General features: G+C 38.7%; 1 protein-coding gene across 1 annotated transcript in view; it reads left to right on the top strand.

Moving 5' to 3' along the window:
• The window catches only part of LOC135467843 (homeobox protein six1-like), a 32249-nt gene extending 24401 nt beyond the window's left edge, over positions 1-7848 (top strand). Inside the window, exons 2-3 of the mRNA XM_064745734.1 lie at positions 235-898; positions 4444-7848. Coding sequence (XP_064601804.1) covers positions 235-898; positions 4444-4789 — 1010 coding nt within the window. The 3' untranslated portion in view covers positions 4790-7848. The remainder of the gene's footprint in view (positions 1-234; positions 899-4443) is intronic.
• The last annotated feature ends 5634 nt before the right edge of the window (positions 7849-13482 follow it).

Raw genomic sequence — 13482 nt, 5'->3', positions numbered from 1 at the left:
GGTATAGTACTTACATGCTAGAGTCTCTGGGACGGGACCTGGGGCGGCTCGGGTTTCAATGATTGACGGCGTTGCCATGGTGAATAATTTTGCAGCATTGTACGGAATTAATACCGCCATGGCTGCCTGTTGAACGGGCCAATCGCTGAGCTCGACTCTCGCAGCCATGCCGGGTTTTAAGTAATGTTGTCAAGATGTGAGACTTGAATCAGGGTTTCTCTTCATTTTTAACAGCACACTTTCGACCAGGACATAGGGCGGCGACTTTGGGTTCTCCGTCAGATGTAACAATGTTACAAGATCAAGCGATTCCGGGAGTTCCCTCTCCCACATCAAGCATGGTCCCATCGTTTGGCTTCACGCAGGAACAAGTCGCCTGCGTTTGCGAAGTGCTGCAACAGGGAGGGAACATAGAGAGACTCGCCCGCTTCCTCTGGTCTCTACCCGCCTGTGAACATCTCCACAAAAATGAAAGTGTCCTCAAAGCAAAGTCCGTGGTCGCTTTTCACAGGGGCAACTTTAAAGAGTTATACAAAATTCTGGACAACAACAGCTTTTCCCAGCATAACCATCCCAAATTACAGGCGCTGTGGTTAAAAGCGCACTATATAGAGGCGGAAAAGTTGAGGGGCCGGCCGCTGGGAGCCGTTGGGAAGTACCGAGTACGGAGAAAATTCCCTTTACCACGGACCATTTGGGACGGCGAGGAAACTAGTTACTGCTTTAAGGAGAAATCACGGAATGCACTGAAGGAATGGTACACTCACAACCCTTACCCATCACCGAGAGAAAAGCGGGAGTTGGCAGAGGCGACAGGATTAACCACAACACAAGTTAGCAACTGGTTCAAAAACCGTCGACAGAGGGACAGGGCGGCCGAGCAAAAAGAACGATTTGGGTAAGTCTACTAAGTCCTCTTTAAAAATATTGTGACATTAAATTACATGTAACATGATGTAGGTATCTTTTCAGAGACAATCCCGAAGTACCAAAGTGCTATCTACTATATTTGGTTTATTCTTTAATGTGATATATAATTTTTTTCTAACGTTTGCATATATCTAAGTAAAATATTTTAAAGTAGATTATATGATACAAGGTTAATTTTTTATATGAAAGCAAACAACAAATATTTAAACGCAATAAATAGCATGTTGTTCACGGCGAAAATACGCCTTTTTAGGTTTATAGTGTGTTTATACGTTTATCCCTGAATACATAACATTTTAAGCAAAAGAAAATGTAAGGTTTTAGAAGAACATGTTCAAAGATTTTCAGCCGCTTTGAATTTTCCGCAATCCCAGAAGGCCAATTATTTTTAAATGCGTGTGAAAAACTAAAAAGTTGACTAATAAGGCTTTGGTTGATTTTAAATCTAAACTAATTTTAAGCAGCTGGTGGGACATTCCAGGTTTAGTCTGCTGTCATCCCGGCTCCTTGTCGTGAGGCGCTGATATTCGCCCCGGGCTCGGCGTTTGCACAGCTTGTATTCGTTTTGATCTCAGAGACTTCCTGCTAACAAACGACCCTGGCTTCATACTCTTGGCCCCCTCAGAATATCTGTACCAAACCCGTAGCGGCTTTGTTCTTCAGGGCCAAGACGTTAAACCATCCCTCCCCGCGCCCAGCTGTTTCCGAGACGCTGTAGGAATGTTCCCGTGAACGCAAACTCCATTTTCACCGGAGATTTCACTACTTTATTTTTTCCACTCCTTACACGCTACCAACATTACAACCGACTCGTTTTTGTCCATTTCTATTTAACAATGGTCAATGGTTTCTATTAAAAGCAAACATTTTTTTGGCTTCAGCTACTGATATTTTCCTTCTGCAAATGGCACAAGTGACTAATTTATTTAACTTCAGTTTATTCATCACAAAACCCTACCAGCAAGCTGTTTAGATCTTCGAGCGGAAACACCGTTGAACAGCAACTAATATTTATGTTTTTAATCGACGGATTAATTCCAAAAAGTTAAGTTCAAAAACTTTTGCCCGTATCTTTATGTATAAAATGCAAGTTATAATATTTTTTATTGTGTTAGTATTTTTAGATAACTCCCTACAAATGTTAAAAAAATCATCATGCCTCTGCTGAAGATTTTGTTTATTTGGTAATGTTTTAAAACATATATAACTTCCAAGTCATATTTATTGTATCGACGTTCGAATCGGCCAAAAGCCTGTTATTTATTTTTTTATATAAATGGAATTTTAGACCAGTGTAAGCCCTGGTTGTTTTTCATTTGTAAAGAAAGGTCTATTTTATATCAAAATCTGGTGAAGAATGTAAGCACTGATTTTTGTAAAAAAAAAAAGAAAATCGTGTTTTATATATCAAATACCTGATACGTTTTAAAACCTATGCTAACAGCTAGTATCGTGTATAGCAAAAACTGTTTGAGAAGAGCACGCTTATAAGTTATTTTGTGTGTTAGATGGTTTAATAAGGTATATTACCAGGAAGGAATTATAGCCAAAACTAAATCACAGGCTTACCCTATTGAATGTAATAAAATTATGTAAGTAGATAATATAATAGTATGAACAAGACATGAAATCTACAATTGTGTTAAGGTGTGTAATAGCTTGTAAGTAGCCGGTACTGAGTGGAAAACGTGCCTTTAATGAAATATAGTATCAAAATATTTTAACTATGTGTTATTGCTATTGAAAATACTATGATGTTTTAGCTACATATAGCACGTCGCGGTTTTCGTTCGTGTTGTTGCAGCGTCGAAAACAGTTCGACGTGTTTTTATGTAGGCTCCTAAAATTGTTAGTTATATCTCACCCCATTCGCAAGAAATGTGGGAAATATTTAAAATTAAACCATGTGACCTTAATTTACATGGTGGAAACTAATATCTGGAATAAGTAGAATCCATGGCCTAGCTAGGGTGCATTTCTGAGCTCTGCATTATTCCCAGTATTGCCACATACTGTCCATTATTGCGCCAGATATCCAGAGCTTTGAGGATAAATTCAAATGAATCCATTTACTCCCCACTAGGAGGGCATAACAGACCAATACAACAATTAATACACCTCGCTATCTGAGTTTATTGGATGCCTTTCAAGTTTCATTCAGCACAGTGCGATTCTCTCAGGATCATACTGGCTGTGTGGCAGATTTTGCTTTGTATTTTTGCCAATGGTCGTAACGAGCCATGAAATGCTAAAGCCAGTGTTATTCTTTCATTGATGGGATCAGATGTGTGTGTGTGTGTGTGTTTTTCGTTTTTGTTATCTCCCCCCCCCCCAAATATTTTTTGCAATTATGACAAAAGGCTAAGACAACAGTAGTGTAACATTGCTTACTCTGCACTATATGCTACGCGTTTTAGGGAAAGATCTGCTGAGATAATATGCAGATTAACGCCGGGCTTTGGCTTGTCCAGGGACAACTATTTCCATCACCATCCTATGTTTTCAACTAACCCAAACTTTCATAAAACCCGAAATTTCCAGTGAATACTTTTTGGATATAAGATTTTTTTTAAAGATAGTGTGCTACACGTTTGCTGGCTTTGTAGAGTTTAGTTGTTTAGTCTGAAATGCCCGCTGAGCTTGTACGTTATGGCGAAAGGCATGCACAGAACACGGGGTAGTTTATTCTCCACTATACGGACGCTGTCAGCAGAGTATATAGAGCAGAACCTGAATGCGGGCAACGACACAGCGTTATGGAGGAGTCAGGTAGATTGTCAGGGCCAGTTCATATTGTACATGCCGCAATTATACCGGCCCATTGAGCAGAGCTTGAGGTTTGTACGAAGCTAATGGGCCAGTCTGGGAACGTATCGTCTTAACTGTGGACTTCCTTTACTCAGCCGATTTAACTCCTTACAACAAATTTCCTTTGGATAGGTCTGTTCACATCTGGTCATGCCCGAGGAGGTTCTTATAGTACGACCTAATATCCACCAGAAGTAATCATACTCTATACAATATGGAAAACATGACATTAGAGACAGTGGAAAGAGTATAATATTGGTATTGTGGAGAATTTGCTTTTAACTTTTTAAGTAATCATACTATATACAATATGGAAAACATGACATTAGAGACAGTGGAAAGAGTATAATATTGGTATTGTTGAGAATTTGCTTTTAACTTTTTACAAAGTCTTTCCCTGTGTTTTGCAGAGAAGTCGTGTCTGCATACTGGACATCTCCAATGTGCCTGCCCTAAATTGCCGCCAGAATTAATTCCTTTAATTTATGTCTGGCCAGGATTCATGTTAATTGGGCATTCATCAAATTGTCGGGCTGTTGCCGCACGTATATATTTGTTTCCTCGCCTGTCAGCAACTGCTGGCCCCGGATAGTCCTGGATGGACGCCAGCAGTGGCGGGTAATTGTTTACCTAAAATGTGTGGAATCTCTGATATAGTGACCCCAATATTAATGGAATCCATTTTACTCTGTTTTCACAACACAGCGATCAGAATTCACAAGGTAGCCTGAAGGACCAAGCGTCACCGACCACAGACGGGAGCAAAGAGGACAGTCTTGGGGGATTCCCCTCCAAACACGAGGGCGGAAGTCCATCACCGGACCAACCGATTGACCATTCTCATGTTTATGCGGACCTGCAACGACCTTCTCCCTTACAGCACGTGCATCACCATGACACCCACAACAATGCTCTCATGGCTTCCCATCATATGGTGACACCGACGGGTCATCACAGTCATCACCATCACCCAGTGCTCCATCATCCTGGCATGTCTTTATCAAATGGCCATGATATCAGTCAGGTAATGGTGGACTATCAAGCCTTATGACCTGATTTAGACCATTTCCTGACAGGGGATTTGGGCCATTGAACAAAAACTGTTCTTTCGACGTATGAACATAGTGTGTCACTATTAAAGCCCTACTTTAGAGACGTCCTTGTGTGATCAGTTTTCAGTGCTGTCAACCCATAAGGGTTTAGGCCCCTGTTGATAGATGGGCCCGTTGGGTGGCGCTGTTCAGTATTCAGCCATCATCAGTATTGTGTATAGACGGACAACTGGAGTTGTGCAAATAGTGAATTCAAATGTGACTCTAAGTGAAAAGTATGGGCCGCCAGATGACAGATAAGTCCAGAAGTGCAACCATACGGGAATTCTCCATATTCAAGCCAAAGTTAAAATGACTGCAGCTGGATGGAAAGTGAAACGTTATACAGTTTTGAAGGAAACTTAGTTTTGACAAAAATTCTGTCTACATCAGATTTTCTGAACTCCGGCATAACAATAATCCAGATCTTTATAGATTCAAACAATCTCCCTTTGCGCGAATAAATGTGGTAGTAATTCGTGCGTATATAAGAAACATCACACGATGTTACTGTATTAGTCAGAATTCATTTGTGTTCGCGCATTCAGATCCACGATGATTTTAATACTATGAAGGCATCGTTTATAACTTAAAGCTGGACTGCAATAAGGCATTTGTGAGACTTTTTTGTGTGCCCTGAAGCTGTGCTAAAAATTGCTACCCCATGACGGACGGTTAGTAAGTAGGAATTATGTTCACTGTGTAACGCATGTTGTGGAGAATAGTCCATGATGTTAAAGTATTTTATTGCTTCTGTACTTATAGCTTAATGTGTTGGTGCTGTATAATCTCCATTGTTTTCTGGAGGACCGTAATTAAATTCGTGAATAAGCATAATGTCTTTAATATTCTTCCTAGTTATATGACCTCAAATGAGAAGAAATGGTTGTTGAAATAATTAAGGAGGACTCATCTTTGTTGAATAAGGGGTCATTTCGTACCATTTATACCATTTAATGCGTCTTACAGAATGAATATGAATTTTTTTTAACCATTTAAGTATCTTCGAAGTAGACCATAGAATTTTGTGCACTGAGCCTCTCTCTACTGCTTTTATTTCAGTGTTACGTGTTACGTAACGGTTTTGTTCATCCTTTTCTAAACGTGCCATTGTTTACACCAGAAAATATGTAACCCCTGTGATTCTTTAAGAAAAACGTTCAGTCACCGTATGTCTGTACAGCCATTTTTTGTTTTGATATTACCAATATTTATTGCCAGTTGCTCATGTGTTGTTTGCAGGTACTGTTAATATTATAATCACTATTTCTATTGTCTTTTTCACACCGACCTTGTAACTCCCGAAAAGCATAGTACATGTACATAACTTGCCATTTACAATTTATATCCCCTACTGTTTCTTTATACGACCGACTTTTCTTGCACATTTTAAGATGAAATAACAATGTTATTTACGACTAAAACAGCTTTGTTCATTCATTAAAAGACAATTATCTTGCATTTCCTTGTCTATGTTATGTATATTTTATACACTTTTCTGGGAAGATAACCTCGTGAAAGATAGGCAAAATCCTTCAATACATAATGCCCCAGCAAGTTTAACGTGTTGGTGTCAGTAAAGGTGTGCGAATGTGTGTTTTATAATTTTATACAGTAATTTTAACATGTTAATTTTAATTTACTGAATTTTTGTTTAAGAATTTTCCTTTGCGATTTCGGAAAACCGAAACTCTCTTCAGGAACAACAAAATAATAATAAGATTAGAGGTTAGGCAGTGAAGATTTATATAATCAGTCCTTACTACAATCAACACTTTAGCATCACTGTATCCCCGAATATGTTACTCCGAACGTGGCTAAACTTAAACTAAAATTTAGACTTATTAAGTCAAAATATACAATTTCAGAATTCCACATAAGTCATTTTCGTATAAGTGTGGATGACCACGAGAATACCTATGTCACACAGTTCTCTAGAATTTAGTGTTAAAATAATATTTTTGTTTGACAGATTCGTGAGCTGTACAGAATACCGTTATTTTTACGTGAACTTGCATTATGTGTTTGTAATGGCTAAGTTCTCTGTTCTTATTTGAGTATTATCATTGGCCTCAATGAACTCTGGGACAAAATCTCTTCTATGGGCACCTTTTTTTTGTCCTAAAAGTATGTCCAGTTAGTTCTGTACATAGTGCCAGACCTAATGCTGAGCAGTGGCGTCATGATGTCGCCGACATTGTTGTGATTTGTCACTACCATCGTGACGTCCAGAATATAATCCAATCCTGTTTCAGATGTTTCCTCAGAGCTTGGGCCCACGGCCGGTGTCAAATGTCCCTCGGGTCGCTGTGTCAACACTTAAAGGGTTTGATAATACCATTTTAGCCCGCCCTACTTTTAGCGGATTCAACTGTCATGTATAAAACAAACTGCCTGTTACAGACATTGGGACAAATAGTGCTAACTCTCGTCTTAACGGAATAGAGTGCTCATTACACAAACATCCATCTCACCAGATGTGGCAAATCGAGTGCCGCGACAGACACTGATTGGCCTTGTTTAATGGTGAATTACTTTGATCGCTTAGAAAGCTCATACAGATCTTTAACCATTAAATACACCAGCGTGTAATTCGGGAAGACCAAACTCTTTTATTTACTATTTTCGTTACACCAAACAAGTTAGACATATTGCATATTTTTAAATATGTAAATTTTTGGCTGTGATATTACTTTAATCAAATAATTCCAAGGCGTTTCCATTTTGGAAAAATAGTGGGGAAATAGTTTTAACAGTTATTTAACTTTTCTGCATGTTGTACTAAAAACATTCTACATTATTCTGTTTTCTGAACTATTAAATTGTTTAAAACCCTGTCAGCTACTTAAAACTAATATGTAAATTATGAAACAATAAGATGAATGTAGTTGTGTCTGTGTATGTTTGTACCATGTACATGTATGTCAATCTAGGTTTGTTTTAGTCTCCAATTCAGCCACAAAGCCCAGCATACAGCAAAGTAATATTCCCAAACCAGTCCTTTTCAATAAATAATTACGCTGAAGTATAGAGTTCTAAGTCATCATTTTGTTGAGCAAAGGTTGGCATGAAATATTCAGCCAACGGTTTAATAAGTCAAGGGTTGGAGGCACACGTTTTTGCTAGGAAGCCATGGTAAGCGATGGACGGGCTTGTGTTGGTAATTGATGGCTTGGCTATGTGATACACATATGTGTTTTACTCCAACGTGTCAGAAAAAACATGCAAGCTGTACAGATGGCTTGTTTTATCAGGTCATGTGTTCTGCAAATCTTTCAGCCTATAACTGTTTCAAATGCAATATTGTTGAGTAACATTACGTCATCTCATGGCGCTCTTACTTCATCCCTCGTGTGACCACTCCCATGTCATAACAGAGGCAATCACCAATTACTACGCCATGCGGAATGGTGCGAAAAACAAGGCAGTTAATTTCAATGAAGTTGAAAAAAAATTCATTTATTGTCATGCAGTGTATAATGACACATGTACACTTATCCTTGAAATGTGGTCGTAAGATGTATTCTCTCAGATATACTCTTAATCGCTGCGGTTGTAGTATTTTAATTACTGTATAGTTCAGGACAACTATTCTTGTTTAGATAAGAATTGGAGACACAAAGAATTTATGACAAAAATAATTTCGAAGGACTCCTCCATTGTCACGAAGCAGCAGTATACTAGTATAGCTTTACTGGAATACCTGCATTCAAGGAAGCTGGAATGAATTGATTTATATTCAGTCATTTTCTTTCATTCTGACTTGCTTCAAGGACAATGACTATATTGTCCTTTACAGTTCTGCCTTTGACAGGATGAAGAAAATAAAATTTGAAATTTTAATTAAGTTTTAATCTACTGCAGCCTGGCACCAAACAGGTCTCTGTATTGCAATTACCTTCTTAAACCGGTCTTTTTTAGAATGGCTTTTCTGAAGGTTTTAGAGACATAACCTTTTGCAGCCTTTTAAAATTATTATTAAAAAATATTTCAGACTTTGTTTTTAACTCACAGGAAAGGATTCTAGGAAGATGTATATCACAGATATTTTAAAAAAAAATGTTTTTGAAAATAATTTCTGAACAACACCCTACAGTCGTTTTCTGCTCTTTATACTGACTTTGGTAAATATGTGAATGTGAAGTTTCATCACCATTCCTGATTGTTAATAACTGATTCAGACCAGCTCACATCCAGTTTAAGATTCTTTTTGTGATCTGAGTTTCTTCTTTCAGGGAACAATTTTGCAACTGTTTGACACAAAATTTATTCTCAGCTTAACAGGTTAGCAATCATAATTCGATTCCCGAATCATGGTATGGTTACAACTAAAATGTACTGTCATTGTGCAGGATATTATGTTCAGCATATAGCATTTCATAGCATGTACTTGAATGTACGGTTATATGTGAGGATGATCAATACACACAGCTCTGTATATATGCCCCACTTCTGCTGTGTACAAACATGGCAGTTATTTGGGTGTCTATTCACAGATAAATACTAATAATGTAAAATGAGGGGAAATATTTCTGAATCCAGTATAAACTGGTGATATCCCACGTGGTCATTTTCCTGTTTTAAGCTGAATGGAATGACCAATGTGTCTGTGTGCCATATCTCTACAACAAGTAGTTACAGATTTACAACACAGCGAAATACACACGACTTATGGATGGGACTGATGGGAAAATATTGACACTGGCGGGGATAGGGCAACTCGTAGAACTGATGGGGTTGGTGATGTTCAGTTTTCAATGGCCAGGACATTTCCCCTTATGGTCAATAGATCCTGTGGACAATTTCCCATTACGAACATTTCCCGCTTTTGGACATTTCCCCCTATGTGTATATTCCAAGAAATATTATAAAATACGAAGTAATAGATATCAAACTAGAGCAAAAATATAGCTGTTCATTTCCCGGCCATACATGTATATATTAGTGGAGATTCTCCGATAGGGAAAATGTCCGAAGGGAGAATTGTTCATAGGGTGATATCCTTATAGGGGGAATTGTCTATAGGGGTAAATGTCTGCGCTCTGTGTATCACACACACAAAAACTGAAGCGACCGAGCCCCTGAAACTTCCGGGATATAGATTACATATGCATAACCTGGGTATAATCGCCTTTACGAATTAATTGACTTAATTGTTCCCTAAAAGCAAACGTGTGCCGATTTGTAAATATATGTCACTGTACCTGTAAAGATGTATGTACTACAGGTTTAAATTGTACGTACAGAGTGACATGTTCGACGTATTAATTTACCTATGCAAATTTGTTACAATTAATGTGTATCTCCTCGGTAAACGGTGTGTATGTATTGCATACAATTGCTTTTAGAGATAGATTGATACACAATACTTTCTGGACTATTACTTGAAGCGATATACACCCAAAATGCCACCATTTTCTCTTCATCTTTTTTTTATTTAAGGCTTTGCTTTAATTCTGTAGTCGACGAAGAAATCTTCTTTCTACAACGGACTTTCGCCGGAAATTTCAATTTGATAAGTCTCATAAAAAATATGTGCATCTTTTTTCGAAGTTTTCCAAGCATTGTTCAGTTAAAAATGTGACTGCTTCATCCTTTTTGAAAACCATCAGTTTGATATGACATATTCAACCAACAAAGAGGTGAGAGAGTATACTGCATATGATTAAGGTTGCTGGTATACGTATGCTCTTGGCAACATACCGGAATAACGATGGTTATGTATGCTAAGAAATTGCAAAGCGACAAAGCAGTTTACCGTTGTTTATAATAAATATGTAGGTAATGTACAATTGAGACTTCTTTTTGTGGCGGGTGTTGTAATCAGCTACATATGCTTTTATAGACTGATCCATAGTATAGAAAATTGAAATCAAGCCACAGAAGCCGAACTCCTGGAATGGGTAATTCATTGTGCAGCTCAAGCGATCTGCCATGGGTAATAAAGTCAAAGCAAACCACGTCAGACGTGACAAGAACGGGTGGGTAGTTCATATGGAATATTCCACCATCACTGAAGAATAATGAGCTAATATGTCACGGTCTATGGTTAAGCAAAATAACGAGGGAGCTTGTGGAATTTTGATAGTGTGACGAAGACTTGGACGTGCAGCATTAAATTTGTTCATCCTGTGGTTGTAAATGCCGCTATGTATATGACTGTATACGTAGGCAGTCAGTGCATTGCCCGTGTTTCTTGTATATGCGCATGATAAATTCACGGCTGTTATGTAGCACACTAGTATCCGGTATGCAATCCACCTATTGTGTCCTGTGTATTACGTGCTGTTTCAAGAGGCCAACGTGTTTACACTGTGACTATATCCACGATAAGAAGTACTCAGGAATGTATAACTTAAAATCACGGTGTTCAACATTATGGTGAGAGGAAATAGCCTGTAGTTTTTTTTGTCAAAACAGTAAAAACCGCAGGTGGAAAAATTGCTATGCAACAGCATAAACTTTGTATACGCTGATTTCCCGAATTCAAGTTTAACTTTATCCTCATTGCTTTTGTTAGTGATTTTTTTTTTACATTTATATACGCATTGAGTGTATAGCAATCAGATTTAGCTCCGAATTTCGGTGAAATTCTCGCTATATGTGTGAATGTTGCTACTCCTAATTATGTAAGTACATAGTCATAAGTTACAATTTAACCTTTTAACATGGCGAATATGTCAACTGAATGTCTTATACTGCACACTTTTTCTAAATATTAACAGCGTGTTCAGCGTGACTTACATTACCCCATTGTTACAACACGCATCTATGTACACATGTTCGTAACAGTACATAGGTGTTGAACACGCACCTGCTGTAGGATGACAATTGACAATTTCCCTTCTAGATTAATATTCCTACACCGGAATAAATTCGTATTAATCACAAACATATGTCGGTCAGCTCAATCACAGGTTCGTTTTCATGGGGACCCGTTCACGAAACAATGCAATTATTTGGTGTATAGCCATGAAAGGAACACGTATTGCCCGGTTGTAATACAGAGTTGACAATGAACGCGCTATATCGACTGCATAGAGAGTCTTATAGTGAGGAAAAATTATTAAAACTATTAAGGCGAGGGAGAGTTATTGCTACAACTCGGTCCTATAGCACCTTCCCATATGAATCAGGTTCCATTTCTGCTATCCCAGGCAGGTACGAGAGGATGTAGGCAACGTTGTCTGTTATTTCATATCGACCAGAACCTCGTCGGATGTGAGAGGAAATGAAATGACACGCTTCGATCCACTTATGCAAAACAGTGATCATTAAAAGTGTGTAGTTGTGAGAATTATTCGGCTGGATGGCGCAGACGCTGGTTGACAGCTTCGCCCCCATGACGAGCGCGTGCTCCCCTTTTGTTGACACCCATCCGACTAGACACTCTCGAACGTCTGCAGATATGTAGATAACGAAAAACAATGGCGTATCCAGACGAGCTCCGTTCGCAAGAACAGCTCCCTTTGTGATATCATTTTGTCTATAAATGTTTGCCATATATAAGAAGGTCGAAGTTCGTAGGGCTTAATTAATGAGTACATTCTTTGTGCCTAAACCACAGAATGTTTACACAGGGAGGGGTCAGTTATATGTTTCCTTGGGTGGGCAATGGGTGGGATGTGAGGAGAAGGAGGTATAAGGCTCGAAGAGAGAGGTGTCAACACTTCGCTACATATATATTCACTAGTGTCTAAATCTTACGCCAGCGAAACTCTACCTGCCCACAGGCAAATTCTTTACATAACATATTATAAAACAACTAAAACCTTCACATTTGTTACCCATCGGACTCAGTGGTTTGCTTAGACAGATTTCTTGGAGTTTTTTTTTTCAAAAAAATTTAGGCTGACGATAACAGCTTAACAGAGCTACAGTGCCGCAATTTATCCTTGAAAATATCAAATTCATCCTTACATCATTGCTTTTGGTAACTTTGCAACGGCGTAGGCCCCTACTGTGTGTTTACGCCATATTACAAAATACTACCTCCAAAAGAGTAGTTGTTCATATTCCTGAATCAACAGAAGATAGCGTATAAAATATTCTGATTTAAGAGCGCTGATAATGGTGGAGGCCTGTGGTTGTTTACAGCACTTCTTAAGAACCAGAAATCGTACGATCTGTAACTCACATATGTTGTTTCAGTCGAATGGTTAAATCAGCGTGACAGACTTGTATTCAGTATCCGTTTGAGTTGTTATCCCACGGGTGCAGGGTTATGACCAGATACAGCCATCGCTGGTATATGTCCGGGATGAGCTGACCTGGTTGAGAATGTAGGGAACATTGGCGGATGTGAATACCCAAACCAAGACGGGCAGAAAGTTAAAACAAAAGATGGTCGCGATGAAAACACACCGCGTTAATTAAAGTCGTCGTTTCGGGTTACACTCGGGCTGATTTCTTATCTAAATTGTAACATACAATCAGAGCGGTCTGTTTGGACGCGGAGGGATAAGTGAGGGCCTCTGACATCCGATATGCCCTGCCCCATCTGTCTTCAAACATTTACCCAGTCTGCCAAGTAAGAAAAGTCGATGACAGCTGCAGATGTTCACCGAAATTAAGTTGATAGTCAGACAACGAAGTCTTCGCCCTCTATCCTGCATCATCGCATGGTACTTCCGCTTTCTCTTCCACCCACCAC

The sequence above is a fragment of the Liolophura sinensis genome, chromosome 6, assembly GCF_032854445.1.
Source record: "Liolophura sinensis isolate JHLJ2023 chromosome 6, CUHK_Ljap_v2, whole genome shotgun sequence".
Classification (NCBI taxonomy): Eukaryota; Metazoa; Mollusca; class Polyplacophora; order Chitonida; family Chitonidae; genus Liolophura; species Liolophura sinensis.
Note: the sequence above shows the minus strand (reverse complement) of the source record. Positions and strands in the feature narration are given on the sequence as shown.